The sequence below is a fragment of the Primulina eburnea genome, chromosome 10 (assembly GCF_022965805.1).
Source record: "Primulina eburnea isolate SZY01 chromosome 10, ASM2296580v1, whole genome shotgun sequence".
Classification (NCBI taxonomy): Eukaryota; Viridiplantae; Streptophyta; class Magnoliopsida; order Lamiales; family Gesneriaceae; genus Primulina; species Primulina eburnea.
In genome coordinates, this window is record NC_133110.1 from 2,756,701 (window position 1) to 2,782,849 (window position 26,149).

General features: G+C 33.5%; 3 protein-coding genes and 1 long non-coding RNA gene across 7 annotated transcripts; 2 read left to right on the forward strand and 2 right to left on the reverse strand.

Moving 5' to 3' along the window:
- The first annotated feature begins 278 nt into the window (after window positions 1-278).
- On the forward strand, window positions 279-6,032 carry LOC140842481 (chlorophyll synthase, chloroplastic-like). Its single transcript, XM_073210433.1, has 15 exons — window positions 279-458; window positions 605-649; window positions 837-925; window positions 1,254-1,341; window positions 1,433-1,518; window positions 1,606-1,692; window positions 1,757-1,822; window positions 1,896-1,979; window positions 2,253-2,314; window positions 2,407-2,482; window positions 2,567-2,629; window positions 2,908-2,989; window positions 5,311-5,387; window positions 5,528-5,576; window positions 5,817-6,032. Exons 1-14 carry the CDS (start codon window positions 368-370, stop codon window positions 5,561-5,563), a joined length of 1,032 nt encoding a protein of 343 aa, XP_073066534.1. The 5' UTR covers window positions 279-367; the 3' UTR covers window positions 5,564-5,576; window positions 5,817-6,032.
- Window positions 6,033-6,041: 9 nt separating this feature from the next.
- LOC140803680 (protein SLE1-like) lies at window positions 6,042-8,134 on the reverse strand. The gene is made up of 3 exons (XM_073159577.1): window positions 8,051-8,134; window positions 6,567-6,714; window positions 6,042-6,379 (listed from the first exon to the last, which is right to left on the reverse strand). The coding sequence occupies exons 1-3, from the start codon at window positions 8,132-8,134 to the stop codon at window positions 6,045-6,047; spliced, it is 567 nt and encodes a 188-aa protein (XP_073015678.1). The 3' UTR covers window positions 6,042-6,044.
- A 4,359-nt stretch (window positions 8,135-12,493) lies between these two features.
- Window positions 12,494-13,806, forward strand: LOC140842482 (uncharacterized). 2 transcript variants are annotated; one of them, XR_012120427.1, is made up of 2 exons: window positions 12,494-12,694; window positions 13,284-13,806. It is a non-coding gene; the product is annotated as an uncharacterized lncRNA (long non-coding RNA). The 2 variants fall into 2 exon arrangements; XR_012120426.1 differs by having other exon boundaries at window positions 13,484-13,806.
- A 520-nt stretch (window positions 13,807-14,326) lies between these two features.
- On the reverse strand, window positions 14,327-25,645 carry LOC140842484 (uncharacterized). Of its 3 annotated transcripts, none has more exons than XM_073210435.1 (24): window positions 25,161-25,643; window positions 24,938-25,047; window positions 24,360-24,432; window positions 24,055-24,116; window positions 23,572-23,713; window positions 23,066-23,272; window positions 22,893-22,959; window positions 22,367-22,766; window positions 20,992-21,139; window positions 20,738-20,898; window positions 19,784-19,883; window positions 18,380-18,454; window positions 18,147-18,281; window positions 17,825-17,914; window positions 17,123-17,299; window positions 16,930-17,034; window positions 16,697-16,855; window positions 16,310-16,354; window positions 15,989-16,210; window positions 15,303-15,409; window positions 15,153-15,209; window positions 14,980-15,037; window positions 14,668-14,905; window positions 14,327-14,481 (listed from the first exon to the last, which is right to left on the reverse strand). In XM_073210435.1, exons 1-23 carry the CDS (start codon window positions 25,299-25,301, stop codon window positions 14,744-14,746), a joined length of 3,003 nt encoding a protein of 1,000 aa, XP_073066536.1. In that variant the 5' UTR covers window positions 25,302-25,643; the 3' UTR covers window positions 14,327-14,481; window positions 14,668-14,743. The 3 variants fall into 3 exon arrangements, with proteins under 3 accessions (XP_073066536.1, XP_073066535.1, XP_073066537.1); XM_073210434.1 differs by having other exon boundaries at window positions 14,980-15,040; window positions 25,161-25,642; XM_073210436.1 differs by lacking the exons at window positions 14,327-14,481; window positions 14,668-14,905; window positions 14,980-15,037; window positions 15,153-15,209 and adding an exon at window positions 15,734-15,843 and having other exon boundaries at window positions 25,161-25,645.
- Window positions 25,646-26,149: the final 504 nt, after the last annotated feature.

Sequence of the window (26,149 nt, forward strand, 5' to 3'; positions counted from 1 at the left end):
TCGATTTTCTTATTGGCTTTCCTTGAAAACCCAATTCATAGTCTACCCGAAATCACAGTCGTATTGAGATATTTCGATATCGGGTTTATCAATATATAGAATGGGCCGTTTTGAGAAAGCCCGATCAATTATAATATGGGCAACAAAGCCAATTTTTACCAAAATTTGTCAAACTCAAAGTATCAGACGGAATGGAGATGTGCCACGTGGACAGAGGGTGTACAAGCCCGCAGCAGCAGAACACCGCCATCCTATATATCAATTAAATCCTGGCGTAAAGACAAGTTCGCTTTTTTAACCGGTAGAGTTATCGCAAGACTACACTGCATACACAATCCTGGAAACTGAGCTCTCCAAGGTATCAGCTATGGCTTCCTTAGTCAATACTGTCTACTCCACCAAATTATCTTCTCATCCAAACGCATTCAGAACTCCACATCTCGCTTCGTCTTTCGGCAGTAAGCTTTTAACTTCCAAGAACCTTTTTTTTTTTGCTGAAAAAAAAAATCTGGGCAAAAAAAAAATCTGGGCTAATTTAATTCTGCTTGTTAGTTGTCTGTTTTACTGTTTGGAGTATTTAATTGTATATATTGGATCGTTTCAGGACGGAGGCTTGTAGTGAGAGCTACAGAAACGGATACAAATGAAGGTTTGGTGGATTTCCTTTTTCTGATTATTTTTGTAATATTTTTTATTTTATTGGGTTTTGGAGTCTATTTTAGATTTATGAGTAACTTTCTCATATGGGAAAATACATTCGAAAGAATGATTAAGTGGGGCCTTTTATTTTGAATGATTTAAGCTGATTTTTGATATGTTAGAGTAATGTGTGGCAGTTGGAGCCAAGTCACCAGATATCGTACCGGCGGAGAGTGGCTCAAGCATGAATCAGATTCTTGGTATCAAAGGAGCCAAGCAAGAGACTGTGAGTCATTAATCGTAGGTGTTTATGTCAAAATTTGTTTTGAGTAGAATTTATGATTAATTTTCATGTTGCTATTTTTAATTAAGAGCTTGATACACGAGTGTATACATATGTAAACTCCATTAAGTATGAACAAAAGATCTTAATAGCATCACATTGTTGGAATATTGTAATTGGGAAAATTTTAATTTATGAACATGCTTGATGGATCAGGTAATCGAGGTTATAACATAAAATTGGTTTTAAATGTGAGGCTTTGAGCCTTCCCATTTCTTTTATGTATATGATGGTATTATAGTTCGACTACTGATAGGGTGAACTTATTCAGGATAAGTGGAAAATTCGAGTTCAGCTCACTAAACCTGTTACATGGCCACCTCTGATTTGGGGTGTAGTGTGTGGAGCTGCTGCATCGGGTAATTTCTGGTTCTTTTATGTTTATTACACATTGGTTTTCGGCCCTTATCACCACAATGTTGTATTATCTATGTCTGTGCTTTCTTGCAGGTAACTTCCACTGGACTTTGGAAGATGTAGCTAAATCGATCGTCTGTATGATGATGTCTGGGCCTTGTCTTACTGGCTACACTCAGGTACTTCTCACGGTTAACTTGAGTATTTAAATTCAGGAATGTGCTTCAGTGTCTCATTTATTTAACTAATCACTCTCTATACTTTAGACAATAAATGACTGGTACGATAAAGAGATTGATGCCATTAATGAACCCTATCGCCCGATCCCTTCAGGAGCAATATCAGAACAGGAGGTATGCTAAGTTCCACTTCCTTTTTTTTAATGAACTATAATCTTCTGACTGCCAAGGTATGCAGGTGCTTACACAAATCTGGGTGCTGCTCCTCGGAGGCCTCGGTTTGGCTGGTCTACTAGATGTGTGGGTAGGGCTTCAAAATATGCACATTGACTCTTGTTAATGCAGTAAGATTCTCCCTGATAGCGCTCACCTTGTAGGCTGGACATGATTTTCCGGTGATATTTTACCTTGCCCTTGGTGGATCCTTGCTGTCCTATATATACTCAGCTCCACCCTTGAAGGTATTCGTCCCCCCCTTCTTCTTTTTTTCTACTGAACACCATTTTGGGTAAAATAGGATGCAAGGCTATATTGTAAGATACGATTCTTGAGAAAAGGCTATCCAATGCTATTTGACTTGAATAAAAGCCTCAATATTTGCATGAGAATTTGTCTCGAAAAACCCCATTGGATTCTGATCACAGAATATGGAATTGGCTTGATTATAAGCTACTATTTGTGAGAGAACGACAAGAAAGCGACCATTACCCTGACTCCATATACCCGTATTCCAGCTTAAACAGAATGGATGGCTAGGCAATTTTGCACTGGGATCAAGCTACATAAGCTTGCCTTGGTACCATTCTTTAAGCTCAGCTGCAGTTTCATTAATCTGTGTTGCCTATGTTCTTTAAAACTACAATAACACTCTCAATTTCCCGATATTAGGTGGGCTGGTCAAGCATTGTTTGGGACACTTACACCTGACGTGATTGTTCTTACACTACTTTACAGCATAGCTGGTGTATGTATCATCTGTAATATTAGTTCAACATTTTATAAAGTTTCAAACGAATTGATTTTTTATTTGTTTCGTTTATTGTTTTAGCTGGGAATTGCAATTGTAAATGACTTCAAGAGCATTGAAGGAGATAGAAAAATGGGATTACAGGTGATTTAGCTTTCATTTAATCACTGTGTTTTGATATAGAATCGTCATAAGTGCAATTTTTTTTCAAATATGTAAGTTTAGAAAACTGATATTTGGATACAAAAGAAGCTCTTCGAAAATGCTCTCAACAAACATCCTTTTCACTACTGTATTCAACCATAAAAACTGTTCACCGAAGGACACCGAGTTTAAAATAGTATCTTTTAAGCTCTGGCATCGGTATCCAAGTTGGATCAATCTTGACAATATGATCTTACATTCGGCTATTACTTTTTCAGTCTCTTCCTGTGGCTTTTGGCACTGAGACTGCAAAATGGATCTGTGTTGGAGCTATTGACATTACTCAGCTATCTGTAGCAGGTAATCATCATTGCTATTTTTTAATGTTTTAAGTAGACAAGTACGGAGAAGTTAAGTGTGGATAGACATAATACACAGGAGGTGAAACATCTAGTGTTCCATCTTAAAGTTAGTGCTGAGGAAGCAACAGAGACACTGAAGAGGATAAAACCTGGGAAGTCGGTTGGACCGTATGAGATACCAATTGATGTATAGAAGTGTCTAGGGGGAAGTTGAGATCCAATGACTGACTAGGCTATTTAATAACATTCTAGATATTAGAAAAATACCAAAATCTTGGAGACATAGTATTGTAGTACTAATTTATAAGAATAAAGGAGATATACATGATTGCTCAAACTATAGAGTGGTTGAGCTTATGTGCCATATGTTGAAGTTATGGAAGCGAGTGGTAGAACAGAGACTTAGGAGTATCACTGCTGTATCAGTTAACCAATTTTGTTTTGCGCCGGGTAGGTCTACAATGGAAGTTATTTTCTTGATTAGACAAATGATAGAAAAATATAGAGAACAACAAAAGAGCTTACATATGGTATTTATCAACTTAGAGAAAACCTATGATAGAATGAATAGAGAATTAATCTGATGGGTACTTAGAAGGAAGTGCCTCAATGTTACACTGAGATCATTAAAAATATGTATGAAGGTGTCGTAATTAGTGTTAGGTCTATTGGAGGGATGTCATGTGAATTTCTTGGGGCAGTAGGACTTCATCAAGGATCGGCTTTGAGCCTTTACCTTTGTGCTTTGGTTATGGATGAGCTGACGGGACATATTCAGGATGAGATACCTTTGTGTATGTTGTTTGCAGATGATATTGTCCTGATAGACGAAACTAGAGGTGTAAATAAAAAATTAGATAAATAGCGTGAAGCTCTTGAGAGTAAATGTTTTAAGATTAGTCATTCAAAAACGAAATATTTAGCTCGTAACTTTGGTCCTGAATCTAGACAAATGTGTAGTCCAATTGAGATTGATGGTCAATTCCAGAGTGTGAAGCTTTTCGCTATTTAGGATATATTATCCATTCGCTATTTAGGATATATTATCCAAAAGACTTGGGGGCATTTAGAGAAAATATAAACCATAAGGTTAAAACAATGGTGGATGAAATGGAGGATGACATCAGGAGTCTTATGCGATAGAGATATGCAATGGAAAGGAAAATGTTATAAGACTATTGTTCGACCAGCTATACTTTATAGCTCGGAATGTTGGGCCACTACATGACTATATTTGCATAAGATGGTTGTAGCAGAGATGCGTATGTTAAGATGGATATGTGGCAAAACGCGTAAGGATAGAATTATGAATGAAATTATTACGAGCTATTTAGGTGTAATGCCCATAGAGGATAAGAGTAGAGAGAGACGTCTAACATGGTTTGATCCTGTGAAGAAGAGACTGAACACGGCCCAAATCCGATATATCTTAGATTGACGGGTTAATAGAAGAAGTAGAATGAGAGGTAGGTCATTGAAAACTTGGATTAATGGTGATTAAAGAAAATATCTTAGATCTTGTTTTAAGATATGAAATGTAGGAAAATCGCTTAGTTTGGAAATTAATATCCATGTAGTCGACCTCGCAACTAGCGGAAATGTGCTATGATGATGATTAAGTAGATAAAAAAAATATTGTTAAGAGGGTACAAAACACAACGCAAAATTTTGTGATTTGGCTGTAAGGACCTGCAGCCACGACACAATAGTTTTAGTTTAGATTATTATCCCAACTTGGCAACCTCTATATCTATGTGAAAATACATTGAGATATTAGGGGATTCTTCTTAAACAAAATTGAAGTCAAATCATATGGAAGATATACCGTATTTTAGTAATCCAAATTTATTTTCAAAATATGTTATTTGATGTCTAAGTTCCTTTTTATGCAGTAACATAATATTTCATGGAAGTGATCAGACATAAAATTTAATTTTCTTCAAAATATAACAAAAAATAAATGAGATATACACACATTAACCGAGGAAGACGGAAATCAAAGGAGACTTGGTTAGCTCGTGGCGATGAGAAGAATGGGAAACATACATTTATGTATAGAATAGTATACAGTTGGGGGTAGATCATAATAGCGCAGAGGATCCATGTATTCAATCCCACTACGTGGGATAAAGGCTCACCGTTTAACTTAGCAGGACAAAGACTTCTCGTTGCTGTTGTATGGCCAAACTAAATGCAGGCAAAAATAATGACTGATCACATAGAACTTTTAGCTAGTCATTCTTCAAACATGGCATTAATGAGATATAGTTGACAATTACTAATTTTCTTTATGGTTCACTAATCATTATATTGCTGCAGGCTATCTTGTAGGTACTGGTAAACCATACTATGGTTTAGCACTTCTAGGCTTAATTGCCCCACAAGTCTTTTTCCAGGTAAACTAGACAGTGTGGAATTATGTAAATGTAACCATTTTTTGTATTAGTTAATGCAGTTTCTTGCATTGATTGGAATTCTTCTAAAAAAGCATATGTCGTGGATCTAACTTGTGAAAGACAACTATTTTCTGATACAGTTCAAATACTTCCTCAAAGACCCAGGTGAAATATGATGTCAAATATCAGGTACCTTTAATTTTGTAGCAACATATGAAAATATATTTGTTGGTTGCATTGGACATGGACACGAGGGAAACACGATCCAAGCACAAACTTATACGGTTTGCATTTAAATTTGATCCAAGCGGAATTATATGATTTGAATTCGAACATGCAATTCAAAGAATTTTATGAAATATATTTTGTAAATTAAAATTTTGAGTGAGCTTGATTTGAGAGAATATTCTTCTTTGATTTGTTTTTCAGGCTAGTGCACAACCATTTCTTGTTCTCGGACTGTTGGTCACGGCTTTGGCAACCAGCCATTGATTTTCTTGGCAGAGGAAAGGTGTGAATGAGAGAGTAAATTACCTGTAATTTTACATATATTCGTACGCATAATACTGCCACATTTTTCACCGCCAGTATGCCCCATTTTTAATGAATTTAAATCTTTAGCAATGAGAATCCCTTTCAAGAATATGTAAAGTAAACTCAATTTGGCAACCCATTTATTGAGTTAATTTTTATTACGAGAGACAAACTTATATATACACGATAGGGAAATGGACATGGACAATGGTGTGTATACAATCTGGATGATATGGAGCCCGAATTTTTGAACTTAGATTCATCGATCTGATGCACTTGCTGAGCCGCACGCTCGCCACCAGACTTGTTAATGGTGCTGAGCCCACCTTTTCGATCCATTTCCTGATACCCTTCTCTACCGAGCTGCTCTTTTCGGGCCTGCCCGCCACGTCTCCCTATCTCCTGGTATCCTTCTGTCCCCAGCTGCTCCCTCCTAGTCTGCCCTCCTCGGCTTCTCCCTGCTTTCACCCATAATACACGCATATTCTACAAATTTTTAGAATATATTGTAATAAAAGAAACATATTCGGTATTTTATTAGATTGAACTGAGCATCTTAAGGGAATTTTGGTTCTTGATTTTTCACAAGAGATGTCAGCACACTTTGATACAATAGGAAATATATATTAGAAACAGAATCGTTACCTTCAGCTAGGTGCTCCTGAGCTTCGAGGGTCTTGCCACCAGTGCCGCCGGGGATAACAGTGTCACATTGCCTGGCCCTGGCGTCAAGCTCGGCCCGATTTTGGTCTGATGCCCTACTTTTAATGCTTCTTCCTATGCTTCTTCCTCGCTATTCTGCCAAGTGTTCTGTTGTATACATACATCAGCTAATCCAAAATTTGTATATATTCGACGAATATAAAAGTTTGCATGGAAATAGGAGACTATTGCTGGAAAGAGACAGTTGGTATAATGCATGCAATTGCTGATTCACTCTCTCAGCGCCGAAGGAAAAGACACACATGCATCATTTTATTCGGCAATTATACACAAAAAATTCTATGAAACCGCAAGATTTTGTGAGACAGAAAAGTTCATCTTAATCCGGTCCGAGAAAAATATTAGATTTTATGTTATAACATTACTTTTTTTATATGAAACACTAAAAAATCTAATAAAACTGAACCTTTTAAAAAAAATGATATTTTGTTACCTTATTTATTTTTTGCATTATTTAATCAGAAAGCAATAAAAAATTAATTAGGTCATTTCATGTAATATATCTAAATGGATTTTTCCGAATATAAATAGAAAATTTACCTTTAATTCTTACATGATAATCATTGTTATATTCATTAATTGGCTCAATCTATGCTATTTTGAATCATTTCAGATGTGGCATAGACTGAACATATATATATATATATATATATATATATATATATATATATATATATATATATATATATATATATATATATATACTAGAAAAATGCACGTGCGTTGCACGTAAAAAAACAAAACTACCGAAAATATATTTACTAAATTTTAATAATATTTAAATGAATTAAAACATGGTTAATAACATTTATCAACTGAAACAAACTAAGTCATAAAAAATAAAAAATCATGATCATAGACGGTATATAAATCAGAGTAAGTATCTTATCCACTTGACAAATTTTCCAATATGCTTCTTGGTTGATTTTGACAACTCAACAGCTCTTTGTCGTAGTTTGTTATAATATACATATAACTATTTTGATATGCTCAACAAGTATCTGATCGTCTTTAACATCTATTATGTTATTTACAATCCTTATCCAGGAATATGACATGCTCGTAGTTTGCTTCTTTATCACGACATTTTTTCGATTTTCTATATTGTTTTTATTTGATAATCTTATTTTTCCGACTATTTTTTTGTTGTTAAATGATTTTTAAGCTTTTGACAATCATCAACTATAACTCCTAAGAAAAAATACTTTTACTCGTGATAAATTTTCAATTGTGACTAAAAGTATTTATAACCTATATATTCTTCAACAACATAACCAATGAATGGTGTTGCACCTTCTTCAAATATTGTGATCATTTTTATATATTTAGTATCAATATTATCAACATATAGCTGTAAGGTTAATAAATTTTTAACAACTATTTCTCAATCAGTGTATGAAAAATACTTGAAATATCTTCAAATGGCTATATCTTAGAATTGTGTCCTCATTTAATTTGACACAATTCAAGAAAGTCATCTTGATCGTCATTTTTTGGAAGCTTTGAAATAATGATTGCGAGCATCATGTCATGAGGATGATATATTTTCAATGTCATTTGTTGCGTTTAGAACATAATATTATATTATTCATTGAAACAAAATAAATTTTCTTCTATCGAGTTTATATTTTGTTTTATAATATTTTATATCTTGTAGGAACGACATACAAAATTAATTATTGTATTTTAAAAAGCTTGAGAAGAGGTACGAATAATGTAATTAAGATATGCATATGAGATATCATTCAAATATATGTCAAAGTATTTGTCTTATTCAATATCTCATCTAATAATATAACCATTTAGATTTGATGAGCATTTTATGATAGTCAAAATTAATTTGATGAAATATTGTAGAATTTTATTTGATTTTCATTATTTTGCTAAGTGAATTTATTTGACGAGGAGTTTTCTATGCTACCATCATATATGTTATGAATTAGCTAGTTAGACACTTTGACTAAAAAAAGAGACAAAAACAATCTCGTATCACCTCGAAATATATCGAGATAATATTGGAGAAATAAAGTGAAACTGACTCAATGTCTCAATAAAATGCACAGAATTGATCTGTTATATTGTGTCAACAAAGTTTTAGAATTGTTCTCATACCATTATAAATAGAATGAGAATTACGCACAATTTGTTTTTCATGTATTTCTTTTTCTAAATGAAGAATTTTTTCTTGTTGAAAAAACTATTTTATTGAGAAATACATTTTATATGACATTTATATGTCGCACAACCATGAAGTACCAACATAATCATTATATAACACTTAACGTACACATACAATTCTTCAATTCCTTCTTCATTATGTTTCGTTGAAATTTAAATCTGAATCATTCTTGATCTTAACATTTTGTTTTAAATATGATTTAATATATATGTATATATTTCATGTTACTTAATTATACCTAATTTCAAATATCTATAAAAAAAATGTGCTTGAATTATATCATACAGAAATTAGGACATAGTATGTAGGACCGAACACTTGTCGCTTTACCAAAAGCTATAGCTAGTAGTAATGGTGCAACTCAAATCTTTTAAATCGCGCAGCAGCTCAAGCACCAGAGTTCGGCCGCTCAAGCAAGCAGGGACAATTATTGCATCCAACAATCTTCCTCTCAATAATCGCACTCCTTGCAATCAATGGGAATCGAACCCGTGACTTTGACTCTGATACCAATTGTAAGACCGAGCGCTTGCCGTTTTACCAAAAGCTATAGCTAGTAGTAATTGTGCAACTCAAATCATTTAAACCGCGCAGCAGCTCAAGCACCACGGTTCGACCGCTCTACCAAGCAGGGACAATTATCGCACCCAACATAGTAATACACAACATTATTTTTTTTATTTAACATGTATTTTTTTTTCATCAACTATGTTTGTCAAAACTTTTTTGTTCAAAATTTGACGCATTTTGTAGACTATATGTATGAAAAACCAATAAATTATATAATTCACAGAAACCATTTACTATTCTCTTCGAAGATCAGAAGACACAAAATACGTGGCTTTGATTGATGTACTCTCATACTTATTTTTATATAAACAACAAGACACGTCACATAATATCAGAAAAATCAATTATCGCCAACAATACTAACTAAAACGAATAAAAAAATCATAACACAAACAACCTCGATAAGAAAAAAAAATGATAACTCAAAATTTAAAAATAATTTATTTAGTACAATAACAAAAAATTTGAAGTATATACGAGCAATAAAAAGCATAAATCACTCTCAAATTAAATATTAACTCATATTATTCACAATCTGTAGAAATTTTCCAATATTTTTTTCAAATAAAGAGAAGAAGTCTTATTAATGTCATCGTTTTATAGATATTCATTCTACTTCTTTAAAAAACACATGAAAAATGGTGCCTTGAAATCATAATAAAACTATTTAGAAAAGCAACCGTAAAAATATAATACAAAGTCACACAATTTTTCTTAAACCATAGAAAAATATTAGACTATTGACTAACTATATCTAGCAACAACAAAGCATGCGTTAACTTGTGATATAATTAAAATTTAGAATCATGCATAATAATTGAATTAGAGCAAAATCGCATGCCAAAAATCTACTGGATATTATATATTTTAATAATTTATCCATATTTGTCGTTCACCAGAGGACTCTTAGACCTACCAAATTTTGTAGTTCACCTATTATTTTCATGATAAATAATATTACAAAAATAATATAAGATAGAACATAAAAACTCAAATTAAAATGCCTTCTATCAATTTAAGTAAAAAAAATCGATTAGAGAATATAATAATGTCGTAAAAAATTTAAATATTGATTTATAGACAGAAGTTTGAAAATACATTTGCCCCAATAAATAAAAAATGTTATCTCTTGATATTCTGAGACATAAGGTAATAACGAAGAAATATTTCAATCTTTTTAATATTTTCTAAGTCACTTCAAACTAAGTAATCTAAGCAAACATTAAACATGCATTATGTGTTTAAAAATTAACAAAATATTTCAACAATAAAAAATTGAAAAATAACCGTTTTTGTTGGATATTTGATTTTGTTTCTCTTTTCTTTGTGCAAACAAACAAATCATATAAACAATGCAAACACAATTACATGATCAATACAAAAAACATATAACAATCAAACATGTTAACGCTAGGGTAAAAAAAAAACTCATCTCATTGCAAGAACACAAAATGATCAAATGAAGCATATTATTTAGTAATATTTATTTAGCAGCATTTATAAAAAAATTGACTAAATAACTTAAAAACGGTGTTTGAAATCACTTAAAGACAAATATTTCTCTCAATCACATATCTCTATTGACACTTAAAAGTCTGAAAATATTTTTATTCTAAATGGGAGAAAGAAATTTTGTATGATATTAGTATTTATAAATAATTTATTTTTATTCAATCCGACTCATTTTCATTTGTCTTCTTGTTATTATTTGACGGCAATGTATAAATTTAAGTAACTAAAATTAAATTTAAAGTAAATTAAAATAATAATTAGTTTGATTGAGTTAAATACACTATTAATGATCTTGTTAAACTAAGATAAAAAAAATGAATTAAATAACACCATTAACATGACAAATTGTAAAACAAAAAAATAATATAATAGTAAGCTCACAAATGAAAGTCATATACTTAATAGATTAATAATAGATAATATATTATTTAGTAATATGTATTTAGCATCATATATTGAAAATTAATAAAAAAATATGTATTAATGATTATTATTAAATAAAGGTAAGAATATTTATGTAAATTCACAATTCACATTCATATATTTATATTAGTAGTATTAGTATTAGTATAGATAAATATAGATAGATATAGATTATTTGTAAGGTTTTTTCACAAAACAACTTTTAATCTCGGCTATTGAATTTAAAAGTTTAGTAATTAGTAAATAAATAATAAGGATAAGGATTAAAAGTTTAGTAATTAGTAAATAAATAATAAGGATAAGGACAAAAGAGTAAATGCATAATTGTAATTAATAATTAATAATAAAGATTGAATTTAAAAGTTTAGTAATTAGTAAGTAGTAAATAAATAATAAGGATAAGGAGAAAAGAGTAAATGCATAATTGTAATTAATAATTAATAATAAGGATTGAATTTAAAAGTTTAGTAATTAGTAATTAGTAAATAAATAATAAGGATAAGGACAAAAGAGTAAATACATAATTGTAATTAATAGATAATAATAAGGATAAGGACAATGTGGTAAATTCACAATTCAATCTGTATATTTATATAGATATAGATATAGATATAGATATAGATATATGTATATATACTCGTTTAATTTTTTGGAAACTACAATAATATGTAAAGTGTAAATTGTGAGCTCTTAGATTAATTATTTTAGTGTGCTAATATATGGTCTTAAAAATATCATTTTATTTACAAAATACAATGAGGTAGAAGTGAAGATTTCTAACTTTGAAATCTTATATATATAAATATAAAAGACTTTTATTATATCAAGTGCAAATGGAGTCTGACGGCACTACAACAAAAATTATTTTTCGCAAGTAACATTTTCGCAGCACGCATCGCATATTGTACAATTAAAAATTATTGAAAGTCATAAGTCATCGACATAGCGCTAAGCACGTCGCGAAAACATTATTGACATCACATTAAACCGAAACCAATGGTTTGGACGTTTTCGGAGCAGAAAACAAACAGGGGAAGGACCAACCCAAGATGATACGAAGCATGTAATAATAATAACAATATTATTGCATTAAAAAATATATAACAATATTATTTTTTTATAACTTTATTGGCCAGCCACATTTTTCATTTTGGGCTTCAATCTGGCCCACTATTTTGTCAATGGGTCCTCTATCTCTAAATTGGCCCAAATTAACCAAACATGTAAGTCGGGCAATTAGGGCTCATATATTTGTGAAACCCTAATTCCAGATTTTGATTCGTCATGCCAGGATGACATTATATAAACCTCACGGCGGACGGCGCAAACTTCACCACCCTTCTTTGGCGAGCTGACGCTGGGCATGGTAGCTTTAAAGTCTTCATTTTTTCGATAAAGCTATCAAATTTTCGGTCTTGTATTTTGAAATTTTCAGTCAATTCGAAGTAATTTTGTTTTATTTTTAACCCTTTCATCTGGGAATTAAGCACGATACTCTACATGATGATGCTATTATTCAAGGGCTATGGATCTTGCATCCGATGCTGCTCTTTCTAGTCATAGTTACTCTGATAGAGATTATTGTTTTGTTTTTTGGGTTCTGAAATTGATTTATTTCTTAAACTCCTCGACCTGTTGATTATTAGCAATTTAGCATATTCCATCAATTTACTGTGATGCTATTATTTTTCTGTCTTGCTCGAGTTGGCAAAGCTGTGACATCTAGTTTTACTAAATTTTTTGGATTTTTTTATGTTTGCCAAAGGCTGTCGTTTGGAGTTCCTTGTGCTGATTGCAAATGACAGGATTTTATCATGTGAAGTGATTTTTCTAGTTCGATAATTTTGTTTGTCTTGGTTCTTTCATTTTCCTAATTGTATTTGGAAAGGCAACTTTGCCAGGTGATCAATTCTGCTATTGATTTCCTCTTTTCCCTGTTGCCAACATTGTTTTAGGCTGCATGTCTGGTTTATGGTGCTGATTCACTTTGATTCAGTTCGACGTTCATCAAGCCTTAAATTTCCATTAATTTCTCATTCTTCCCATGCATAAAAGCTAACTGATAGAATTTTGGGACTTGGTTGTTCGGTAATCTGGATAAATATTTACTTTGAATTGAACTACTTGTAACTTGTGGTTCTGACATCTAATGTAGTGTATCTGCTTATGCTTTATAACTACACGAAGAGGTAGGTAGGTGATCTCGAGATCAAGGCCTGGTATCTTTAGCCCCAAAATCGGAAAGTAAAGCGGTGTGAAGAAAAAGTAAGGTCGAATCCAAGTTCAAAGAGTTCGAGCATTCATATTTTCAGTATATATCAATCTATCCAAGTAACCATGGCAATTTTATGGAATGTAATTCCAGTCATCCTCCTTTCAGTTGGTTGAAATTTCTGTAAAATATGTTTTGACCATGTCGATTGGTGATTTGACTCTGTGCTGCATAGCTTCTTAAAAATGAGTGTTTCAGTTTTTTTCCCTGTATTTTCTCATTAAATATTGGCCTCGCATTTTGTTTTAGTTACTTTTGTGTAAAACAGTAATTTTACCACCCCTGTTTTCATTGCTCTGAAGCTAAAAATAAGCATTTCCAATTGAAATCTGGTGGATTGTTTTGGTTTAACTATTATTCGTAATTTATCCAGGTATCCTCTAGAGTGTTTGTACTTGTTTTGCTTAAGTAATATGTTTTATTGCGGATAAAAATATCTTTGTACTTAAATTGAAATATGAAAATATTAATTTAAATGCAGCTTACTTAAAGACATACGAAAATACACGCATTTTTATTGATCGAACGTTTCCTTTTGTTCTCCACGTTTTTTTAAAACTCTCAATCACGTAAAATTTTACACCAGTTGCATTACAATCAACAAAACCGATCTTAGAAAGAATAAGGAGAAAAAAAAATAGAATTGGTACTTTCCAAGGTGATGTCTGCAGTAATATTAATATGAACCCGAAAAGCTCAAAACTCACCCTTATGCCTAAAAAACTATGACATGAAGGGATCACATTATATACCATGCACAGGCGCTTTGACAATATACCTACCAAAATTCCATTTAATGGAAGCGTAGCGAACCAACAAAAGAAACCGATGGAGTGTGCCATGAAGTATCCATCTCAAAATTGAAGAAGCGTCAATCTCACCTGTTGAACAGAGTAAAAACTACGTCAAAAACTAATAGTATGTAGATATTGCTGCACAAGAATGTCTTTGACAAAATATGTCTTTTAAATAGTACTAGAGCAGAATCGTTGGGTTGGTGTTTCTTCTCAAAAGATCAAACGCTGACAGCACTACCCAAGTAGAATTTAGGGAAAGATGCGACTAACCTGTATTCCTTGCATTTCACAAGCTCTCACGAAATTAAGCAATCTCGATTTCCTGCAAAAGCTTCGAAAAACAACTTTATGTCATGTTCAAAGCCTGTTTCAGTTGTGCAAATGATGCAGGGTGAATCTTAGACATGGCGGTGTTGAATAATTCTCCATGAAGAGTAGCACAAGTCTGGAGATTGTCCCTCACTGAGTTCTCCAACGACATTTGGTTTATTGGGTCAGAGAATTTGATCTGACATGAAACATGATTCAGTAAAAAATTAATATCAATTAAAACACTGTGCATCTTCAGGAAAAACAGTATACCTGTCTCTTCCTAACCTCTTTACTGGGGAGCTGCAGCTTGCTAGATTGCATATTATCGCTACTATAGTACAAGTAAATTTGATTACCAAACTAGAAAAGGTATATCAAGGCTTATTCAAGAAACAAGACATCAAAAAGTATACTGAGAAGAAAACCATAATATCAGTTCAAACCTTGATTCTTCTTCAGTTAAATCCTCACTTCCACCCAGTATGACACTGGCACATACACTACATCAAGAACAAAAAAAAACCATAATGTGAACAAATTTTTCTGCAAAATTTTTCGTCGTTTTCATCATTAACGATGAAGATGCTGAATACCTTAGGATCTGATCAAGTTTTTCAAGTACTTGGGGCATTCGCAAAGTTAAAATTATAGAAAGTGCTAGGCCAAAGGTCTTTCTTTGATTGGAAATAACATTGTCAACCTGTAAACCCAAAACAAAGAGCAATCTTAAATGACCAGTAAACAGCATAACTATGGGCCATGAACCCAGAGTACAGCCAAGTGACGACATTTTATATGGTTTACTACAAACTTTTTCCACGGCAATTTTTCTGATCGTAAGAGACTATCAGAACACCATTTGTACCAAAACAAAATCTTTGTTAAAAGGAAATTCTTGCTTACGAGTACATAGATAATGTGGCCACGAGTTCACTGTAGAAAAATGTCAAAAGTCCCACATTCATACATGACTAGAAACAATGAATTGCACAAAAAGAGCAACAACACTAGGTCAAGGGAGGACCTTTGTGAATATTAGTCTGGAGAAGCTTAAGTTTCGAAATAGAAGCCTCCAATTTAGTAGTGTTGCACAAGCAGCAAAAATATATATAGCCACTGCGATGAGTACCAGTTCTATAAAAGGAAAAAAAATTGAAATATAGCATGTAATCATGTAAATCATATTTATCACCATATTTATCAACATAGGAAGAACAAAGACAATTCATAGGTGAGTTCAAAATCATCAAATTCAAAAAGCTAGAATATATTCACGCACCTTGTCTAGCCATACATCAGCCAGGCAAAGTAATATGTTTTCGTCATTTGAAAATCCAGCCTCCTGGAGATGTGCTAACAGTGATGGTTCTGATGTTAATTGTGCTAGATAATTAGTATTCATGACCAAAATCCTTGCAAGTATGGCTGCTGAAGATGCTTTCACAGCTGTCTTCAAAGGTTCATGATCATCTCCTCCAGTCAGGCATATGACAATTAATTTCTAGACAAAAATAGCAAAATCTGAATTCCAGTTAAGAAAAATAAACACTAAATAGAAGTCAAGGATACAGAATCGAAGAAAGAGAGAAAATCTATTTACCATTATAGTGGTACTGATTAATTGGGGAACGTCGGCAGGAAAACACTGCAGATACCAGAATAAGATGAAAGTCATTTACTCTGGTGACTGAAGACAAATGAAAATGCGTTGAGTGACAATAACCATTATATTTGTTTGACTGAGTGTAGCACTTTATGAACCAAGTTTCAATTATTATAACATTTGCAGGCAAAGGAGTAACACAGTTTATGATACCCATGCATTGCTAGACACTCCAAAAAGATTTATATATACCTCGCACTTTCAAATAAATAGAAAACCATTTGCGACGATGCTATTTTAGCTTATAAGGAGCTGCTTTAACCAATATTAAACTGCTTTGTCAAGAGAACAACAATTTTGCAGCATTGTGTCAGGAACAACTACCTGAACTAAAATATCCACAAGTGGAACAATTGAAAGCAACCCTTTGTCATTGACGTTACCGACAACTAATTCAAGAAGTTTAGCGAGAGTTGGTGCATGCATATTGAGGAATTCTATTCCACCAAAAAGTATGTAGGCTTCAACGATGCTGGCAGCCACCTGTAAATGGAGTTAAGACTTCAGGACATTCTTTTAAAAAAGATGATGAGAGAGCAAAAGGAATTTCTATATACCTCTAAGTGATCAAAACTTCGGTCCAAGATCTCCACCAGACATGGGAAATACTCCAACAGCTGAGGAACCATTGAGGTGGCATGAGAAAGAGTGGCTTCCCATAACTGCACGATAATAATACAGAACAAAAAAAATTTGAAATTTCTGTTAAGGAAAAAAAATTCAATAACAAATGCTTGTTCTAAACCAAACCTGCATGCTGTCTTCCAAAAGTTCATCAGGGCTATTTGCATTTATTACACTTTGTAAAATGGGCAGTAGCATGTTGTAACATATAAACGACTGATTACCAAGTGCAACGACAAAGTTTTTCAGAGCCATGAGAAGCTGAATTTGCAGTAGGCTTTCACCAGAAGATTCTTCCCAGACCTATGGAAAACTAAGTCAATACAAAGCAATATGAAATTATGGGAATGATGAACCAAAAAGGGAGAAAGTTTTTGAGTTCAAATAGGTTTGTGCATATGTCAAGAAGCAAACCACTCTTTATTAGTTCAATACAACACAACAGGGAAACAGTATTTGCACAAGCTAATGCAGTCAAGTAGAGAGATGTAGGGCAAATGAATGTGATTAAGATGTAGTCATATATTCCCTGTGGCAATATTCAACTCAAATAAAACAAACCAGGAATTTATTACAACAGCAGAATAGTTCCTCAATGAAACTTACTCAAGCTTTACAGAAATAAACAAGAATGCTGAAAATATGAAGGCAATGTAAAGTTGAGAACAAGATTTTTCAGATATGTCCACAAAGTAAAAAATTTCTTCTGATTTTTACTGCTCCACAGAGGGCATAGCTCAATTTATGCAGGAAAAAAAGTCCCATCAACTGTACAAGAAGAATGTGTCATTAGGAAAAAAAATGCACACACAAGTGCAAACACGGTACCTTCTGGAAAAACTGCATCAACTTGTTTGAGAGAGGAATAACTTCAGTCACCCGTGCAATAAGACAAGAAATTGTATTTAACACTTGAACCTAGTACATAATTTGAATAAAATTGCAATTAGTATATTAGATCCCGTATGGTGGAAGGCTGAATGACTTAATAGGTGTTTGAAAGAGTCCTATAATTCAGAGTTAAAATAAGATTGAGGGACTGCCGAAAAAATTAGTGCATGGTATCTTAGTCATCAAAAACAAAGTTGCATAAGCTGCAGAAGACACACTTATCACTTGAAAAACTTGAACAAGAGAGACAGTAACTAACTTTCGAATCGAACTCTTGGACTTCATCCACCAATTTGAAACATGAGTCCCAGCATATTGGAAGAAGATCGGAGAATTCCTGCTCTGAGAAATTGGCATCTTCAATATGAAAATACAGGGATCGTGATGCTGCCAGCTAAAAGAAAAGCCAAAAAGAGGATCAAATCAACACTGCAAAATAAAACAAATTGTTATAACAAGAAACTGCAGAGGATTTGTCAAAATGTATCATACCCTAACACACAGGTCTTTCTCCTGAAGCAATTTTATTAAAGCACAATATACTGGTCTTCTGGTTTCGTCTTTAATCTGTACAGAAAGAAAAACTCATGAGCCAAATTCTCAGTTGCAGTTGCAATAACCGTGATGACAAACTGCAATAAAATCATCCAAGAGGACGATACAACTCACTCAAACCATGTCATATTTCATGCAACACTGAACATCGGAAAGACAAACTAATTATTCTTTTGAAATTTTATTTACCTTTTAAATAAAACTTTCAGATGGCCAACCTTATTGTGCAGTTCATTATTTTTACATTTCTTATCACATATTTAACTGGATTCATGCAGACTATCAACAAAAAAAAAGTTTGAATTGTCAAAAACTTTTGAAGATGGGATCAGATTTGGCAATCCATTTTTTTCACTAGATGTCTCTGTGATATCTAGTGATTTAATGCCAATCTAGTAACATCTCAAACTTAGCATTGACATCAGGAATCTGAACCACGAGGACACAACATCAATTTGATATAGTTGACAGCTCAAAGTAACTTGCATCATCCAGTACGATACAAAAGAAATTTACTTTAAGTTAATTTGATTCCAGTCCGTAAAATCCTACAAAAATTCTAGCTTCAAGCCAAATTTCTAGTCTATACATTTAATTCATTTAATCTGCAACTGCCTCTTCGGTAATTGAGTTATCAAATATTTCAATTCTCAAGCTTTATGATTTCAAAAGCTTTTTTCTCCCTCCTATTAACATCCAGCAAAATAAAAACCAAACGGAGTGAAGGAAAAAAACCAAGAGCGCGATACAATGAAGCAATCAGGTCAAATGATGAAAAGATTAGGGCCAAGAAAAACTAAACGTGACTTATGAACGATAAGAATTTCATAATTGGTATTGAACTATTGGGCTGGACCCTTAGGTAGAAGGGGCCAGACTAGTCTAGCACCTTCTTTGGGTCTGCCCTTGCTCTACAGCTTCAGAGTCAAAATAAACTAATTAGATTTTAAGATATTTCAAGAATACCTAATCCTAGTTCAAAAAAAAAAAGGAATACCGAATCCTTTGGGAATTGGCAAGCCAGAATACCAACATACTATCACTAAACTAGAGACTGAGATTTCGAAGGCACCAACTAATATCTTAGACACATGAATCCACAGATTTTCTGACAAAAAATGCTTGAAGTAACTTTTTTCCATACATGAATACTCACAACATCTGATAGTTCATCTTAACGGATAACTGAATCAACAAGCATTTAACTTTTGTACCAATCTCGTTCAGATAAACTAAAATAAGGCAATGATCCATTCAAAAGCAGAGGCAACCAACAAAGGAAAAGTGCAAGAAATAAGAAACGGCGATGATAAATGCAAATATATCAACAACTCTTATTACCTCCGAAACCCATTGCCCCAAAATTAATGCAACTTTTCTATGTATAATTCGCATGTTTGGATGGTCATTTGTGAGTTCAACAGATAATGCATTATTGAACCTGCATAAGAGGGTGATGGAATTCTCGTTAAGTCATGCAACAAAAAAATAAATAAAAAAGTTGGACATGGAGTAGAAAGTAATAAGCATTGATTCAGTAAAAATGTAGCCACAGAATAGAAACTGTAATAAAAAGATATTTGGTAATTGCACAGCTTAAAAAAAAAAGAAAAGAAATAGAGGGGTTGAAAAAAGCTGATAAGAACAGAGATACAATGGTTGAAATAAACAATAGAAGTAGGTAGGAGTATGAATCAGACAAGCTAGGGTATATCATTAACCTAAATGTCCATATATCAACAAAGGAAAATCACGACTGAAACTTTTTGGTCTTAATTTCGCTAGCATCATGTGACACTTATCTATATAAATTCCAGCCATCCACTGGATTGGAAATTCCTGACAACTGGATTGGAGAAACCCTAATACGGTTTCAACTGAGCTGGCTCTACTACTAGCTTTTGAAATTTCATGACGATTCCAAACGTTAGAGTGGCAAAGCTTATCCACCTGAAGCTCTCACATCTACTCATGTCTTGCTGTGGAAGCAGTGGGCGGAAGCTACTGAGTTATATGTATCTTTTACAATAAAATTTCCATGGAAAAACAAAATCATATGTCCTTTTAACTGATTGTCTCAAATAACCCCAACCTCAAAAGCATACATTGAAGGAACATTATCTCTGTACAAAATATGCATCGAGTAATGAGCATTCATCAATATTCACAAATGCAAAATGCCGTTGGCAAAAATCAGAGTTCTCCGTTGTAAAAAGAGCCACCAGAAGACAAAGTTGACAAATTTGTGTAACTGGAATCAAATTACTACTTGACACCAATAATTCAAGGACTTACCAGTCTTTGAAACTCAGATAATTCGAAAGCTCGTAGTAGACATATGCAGCAGCACCATAAGCAGCATCCTTGAGAAGCAAGGGTGGAGTTATTTCATAACCAGAAGAAGGGCATCCACTCATTGCCTCTTGAAGAATGGAAACCACAACAGGACCCAGGAGCTGAAACGGTGAAAAATGACCATAAGCACGTACAACACTTCCAGACATGTCAACACATAAGAAAATAAACTTAAAAGTGTCACAAAGACCCACTTGGCTGTAATTCTCAAACAAAACAATGTATAATGCTTCTGCGCATGGTCTTAATCTCTCTGACCACAAGACAGAATCCTGCTCGTGGTGAAAAGACTCAGGATTCTGGTACCATTCTTCCATATCGCTTGCTGTTAAAACAAAATACCTGCTTCAAAATAACAGAAGACTGAGAGAAGTGAATCAAAGAAAGAACAAAATTAAAGATGACATGGAACATTATCTAATCATGATTCCACGATAAACGCAGCAGGCTTGAATCACAGTAAATAATATATCTCATTAGAGAAAGGGATCAACGGGTTGCGGCAAGAATTTTATATCCATCCAAGTACTTGAAGCTTAACCGATTCAATTGGCATCATAACCCCCACTTTGGGGAGCAGTCTCAGTTCAAGATCTTTAGCTAGCAAAGCATGTTCCCCATTTGTACTTCGGGAAAAGGAAAAGAAAAAAGCCTAACCAATTCAAAAAAATCGCTAATATGATCTTCAGGCAAAAAGTTTAACATCCTTGAAATTGTTTCCGGCCGTCATATCAGTACATGGAGGAAACCTAAAACACTTGTAATAAGAAGAATAGGGAAACTTCCACTTTAAAATAAAGTAAATTCAAATTTCATATAATTAAGAAGAAAGACAAGGAAACCAGAATTGCCAAGGAATTTTAGGAGAACAGCTGATCAAAATGCACGTCTACAGGCTAGGAGAAAAGAATGTGCATCTAGTGCAATGATGCAGCCCAAAGTCTAACTCATCAAGCCATCCGATCAAATTGAATGGATAAGTTGAAGTGGTGTAAATATCTTCTCTTAACAGGCAGCTCAAAGCATTTTAAAGTTAGTCACTGCGGTTTAAGGTTAAACAGATCTTTCTTGATAGAGATGCTAAATGCCTAAAGAATGCAGAGGTCACAAATTGAATGGATAAGTTGATGTGGTGTAAATATCTTCTTTTAATCTGGCAGTTAGCATTTTAAAGTTAGTCACTATGGTTTAAGTTTCGACAAATCTTTCCTGATACAGATGCTAAATGCCTAAAGAATGCAGAGGTCATAAATTGAATGGATAAGTTGATGTGGTGTAAATATCTTCTCTTAATCAGGCAGTTAGCATTTTAAAGTTAGCCACTGCGGTTTAAGTATCGATAAATTTTTCCTGATAGAGATGCTAAATGCCTAAAGAATGCAGATGTCACAAATGAATATAGAGAAGGTGAGTGCAGTGCAAGACAGAGCAAACATTTGATTTATCCATTAGTGCCTATAGTCGTTTTTACTTTCCTGATAATATACATTACCAGGCACCAGAACAATAACTTGATTGAGAAAGACCTGGAAAACAAAATAAAGCATATTTACATGACTTCATTTTTACCTCCTTATCAGTATGTTACACAATAGAACCACACGCTCACTAGGCAGAAGAGAAGCCAAGACACCAGCAACTGTACTAGATACATTTTTCTTCATCTCTTGAAAGGTAATTCGATTGTCATCCATCACATGACCAGCCATGATTGGCTTGTAATCTTTACATTCAAGAATAGATTTCATCATTGACATACACTGAATCAAAAATTCTTGAAACGAGACACTATCTGGCTCGGGGTTTGTTATCTTATTCAAGCAAAAGTCAACAACAGGCCAAAGGACACTTTTGTCACCAAATGAGTAAGGATGCCTGTCCTGAATTGCAATTAAAACCTTCATCAACTTAGTGCATGCCTTCTTCAGCAAATCCCAGAATTTGGGATGTTCCTCTTGAAAAGATGAATCTGCATACGAATTGCAAATCGGAACAATTTTACTTTTTACAGCCCTTGATTTTATTTAAAAGAGGCTTTGGATACCTAACAATGGATAATCATTGATAAGACTTAATTCAAGAGCTGAGATCTTACAGTATGGCAGAAACGATTGGACAGCATTTAACACAACAGGACCGACCTTCTTGACAGGTTGCACCTCCTATAAGGTAACAATTTCATAACTGAAGCAAACTTGTATTGATCAACAGACACAAAAAATAAAACAGAAAGCGAAGAATAAGAAATCTGAAAAGATGGGGCCTCACCTGTATACACTTCGCGTCACTTGGGAACCCAGAAACTATAAGTTGCCGTATAATCTTTGAACACAGGAACCATCTTTCACAGGTTAAGTAAATATCATCCTGATTCAACTCAGAAGCATTTTGAGCAAGCAATGAAAAACCATGCAATATATTCTGCACATCAGTCTGCCAAAGGTGCCAACTGTAATCAAAGAATTGGGATGCTATCTGACAAATGAAAAAGGTGAAATATTAAGTGACAAATAATAAATCAAGACTCCAGCAAAGACTCAAATTACAAAAACAAATGTGGATATCCTCTAGAGAGGAAACTTTTACAGGATAAATAAAACTTAATTGATGATCTTTAATCACCGTATGTACTCTGTTTTTTGCAACAATTCTAGCACATTGGATATTAATGCCCCAACATCCAAATCTAAAATTAATGCAACTTTATCAAAATGTAAGTCATGAAATGCACACAGCCATTTCCAAAAATTATAAATAAAATTAAACAAGTGCACCTCAGCGAAGGTCCTCTGATCAGAAGTTAGTCGTTTCGTCGACAACTCCTTCAATGTCCGGAAAAGAATCATAAAAATTCTATGAGAAGTTAATAAATCCGCAGATTGAAGCTGTCGAGCTAACATAGAAAACAAGTCTGACCTGTATCCAAACTTGAATCAGTGGGCATAATACACAGGAGGAACACACAGAGAACAGTTTTGCAGAAGAATGAGCAATATAACACATGGCACAATACAAATGTTATTTAAGCTTCACTAAGACATGACAGTAGATCAGAAATATAAAACAAGATACTTCCTTTTAAAAATAACAATAATTAACCACAAAATTTTAGAAAAATAATATCAGTTCCTTAACTAGCCAGAGGTTAGTTTCATCAATATCGTACCAGATTTTCAGGGATGAAATGATGGAATACATAAATATCATAAGAAATCTGTTCCCACACTACGAAACCTCATCATGGTGAGATATCATACCATTCTCTTGGATAGTCGATGCGAGCGATTTTGGAGATCAAAACGGACAATGTCGCAGCAATCTGTACCAAAAGAGGAAAACACATGAAGCATGACTGATGTTTGAGAAGACAAATTAGAAAAACTTTCAATTTTGTGAAGGTAGTATCGTCCCCAATATCAGTGACAATAAAGATGATGTCATATGCAATAGCCAGTAAATTAATTTAAGCTTTGGCACAAACAACTACACAACTGGTTTTAGGGAACTGTAAGCAAGCAGACAAAATTCAAAGTTGTTTACCAGCAATCATTATATGTATCACCTGATAATTCTCTTCTCTTAAGTGTGACAGCAACTTTTGCCTCAAATATATTTTTTCTTCATTGCTCAATCCCCTGTGAAAACATGTTATAATCAGATGTAGCACCAAACCTAAACATCTATTTACTCCAATAAAATAAACAAAACAAAATAAATACAACACCCCAATTAAAAGGAGGAATAATATAATGTTCAAACAAAACAGTTCTCAAAACCTTTCCACTTATTCCCTTGGGCAAGCTTCATACCTGCACAAACTTTCACGGATATCCACCAGAAATAACATGGTTATATCTGTCTAATTGAGTTATCTTCAAAATTATATCAAAATGAATAATTATCAAACTACACATTTCCTAACCAGATGAAACTTATCGATCGTGAAATTATAAATTCTCACCAAAACCAAAGTGACTAACAAAAAAAAAACTGGCGGTTTAACCAAAGACAATTTTAGACCATTTCCAACCCAACTGTCCTTTCTTCACATTCAGATAAAACAACATCAGTAGATAAAGAAGATAAAGAACACAGTGCACCAAGATGAACACAGATGCTCAAAAAATACGAATGACATACGTGGAATCACGCTTATGTCTCCAATACCGATTGATGCTGTTCTTGAAATACACTGACGCCAATAATCTCACATCCGTCTGTGACGTCAAATCTTTGGCTGCTATAACTTCCTGCACGATACAAAAAACCTCATAAAAAAGGTCCGAGATCTTCACAACTCATAACTTCTCACATGCATTAACACAAACATAAACAACAAGTACAAACACAAAAACTCATATACCATTAGACAAGAGCAGAAACCAGGTCTGCTCTCGAATTGCGCCAAAGCATCTTCCGCAGGCTTTCGTATGTTTATGTCACCGCTCAACGAATTGGCGAGTAGTGCATATATCGCAGGCAAGTCGGAGACTGAGAGAGCCATTTCTTTTCTTCAAAGAAAAAATCAACCAATATATCAGGCGTATCGAAAAATGCACGCTGCCTGCATAAACGGAGAAAATGCGGGGTTGTTCTTTGATCAACGTGTTGACTAAAAGATTCGAACCGAGATACTTTCCGAAGGGTGACTGGAAGATATATGAATAGAAATATCGGAGCAGATTATTTAAAGAGTTGGGAGTGGAGTGGATAGTATGATTCCGACGAAGGGTAAGAGGCGGCGGTGGGAGGCGGAGAAAAGGTGAAGCCTCCGGCGCAGAGATTCTGAGCTGGAACTGTCTCGTGTCACTTTGATTTTAAAATGCAATTTAATATCGTCTTTTCTTTTCTTTTCTTTTCTTTTTTTCCTTTTACATAAAATTAAATCTTATATCGTAGTTTCAAAAATATAATTTAGCCGTTCAACTAGGTAAAACTGATAACTTTTATTTAAAAAAATTTAAACAAAAAATTACTCTTTGCTTCATTTTTCCTAAGTATTATACATATTTACATAGAATAGGTATATTGTGAGACGATCTCACAACTTTTTATTTGTGAGACGGGTCAATCATACTGTATTCACAATAAAAAGTAATACTAAATACGACCAATGAGACCGTCTCACACAAGTTTTTGTCATTTACATGTGCCACAACCCACTGATATATACATATATATGTATATATATATATATACACTAAAACCTATAAAAATAAAAATGATAATAAAGAAAAAGAATCAAGACTTCAACAACAACTAGATAACCTCAAAGCTAAATCGAAATATTTTCATAATCACAATATCTGAGTGTGTAAATATACGACAATGTGTGGAAATAGAATTGCTCAA

Excerpts from the sequence above, each read along its gene's own strand:
- LOC140842481 (XM_073210433.1), top strand. The coding sequence starts at position 368 with ATGGCTTCCTTAGTCAATACTGTCTACTCCACCAAATTATCTTCTCAT. Across the intron at positions 926-1,253 it reads AAGGAGCCAAGCAAGAGACT|GATAAGTGGAAAATTCGAGT; the intron begins GTGAGTCATTAA and ends GAACTTATTCAG. Across the intron at positions 2,315-2,406 it reads AGCTACATAAGCTTGCCTTG|GTGGGCTGGTCAAGCATTGT; the intron begins GTACCATTCTTT and ends TCCCGATATTAG.
- LOC140803680 (XM_073159577.1), bottom strand. The coding sequence starts at position 8,134 with ATGACGATCAAGATGACTTTCTTGAATTGTGTCAAATTAAATGAGGAC. Across the intron at positions 6,715-8,050 it reads GCCATTTGAAGATATTTCAA|CGAGGAAGAAGCATAGGAAG; the intron begins GTATTTTTCATA and ends TTGGCAGAATAG. Across the intron at positions 6,380-6,566 it reads TCAGGAGCACCTAGCTGAAG|GGAGAAGCCGAGGAGGGCAG; the intron begins GTAACGATTCTG and ends GGGTGAAAGCAG.
- LOC140842484 (XM_073210434.1), bottom strand. The coding sequence starts at position 25,301 with ATGGCTCTCTCAGTCTCCGACTTGCCTGCGATATATGCACTACTCGCC. Across the intron at positions 23,714-24,054 it reads ATCGACTATCCAAGAGAATG|GTCAGACTTGTTTTCTATGT; the intron begins GTATGATATCTC and ends GTTTGGATACAG. Across the intron at positions 16,355-16,696 it reads TTGTGGATATTTTAGTTCAG|TGTTTTCCTGCCGACGTTCC; the intron begins GTAGTTGTTCCT and ends TGGTATCTGCAG.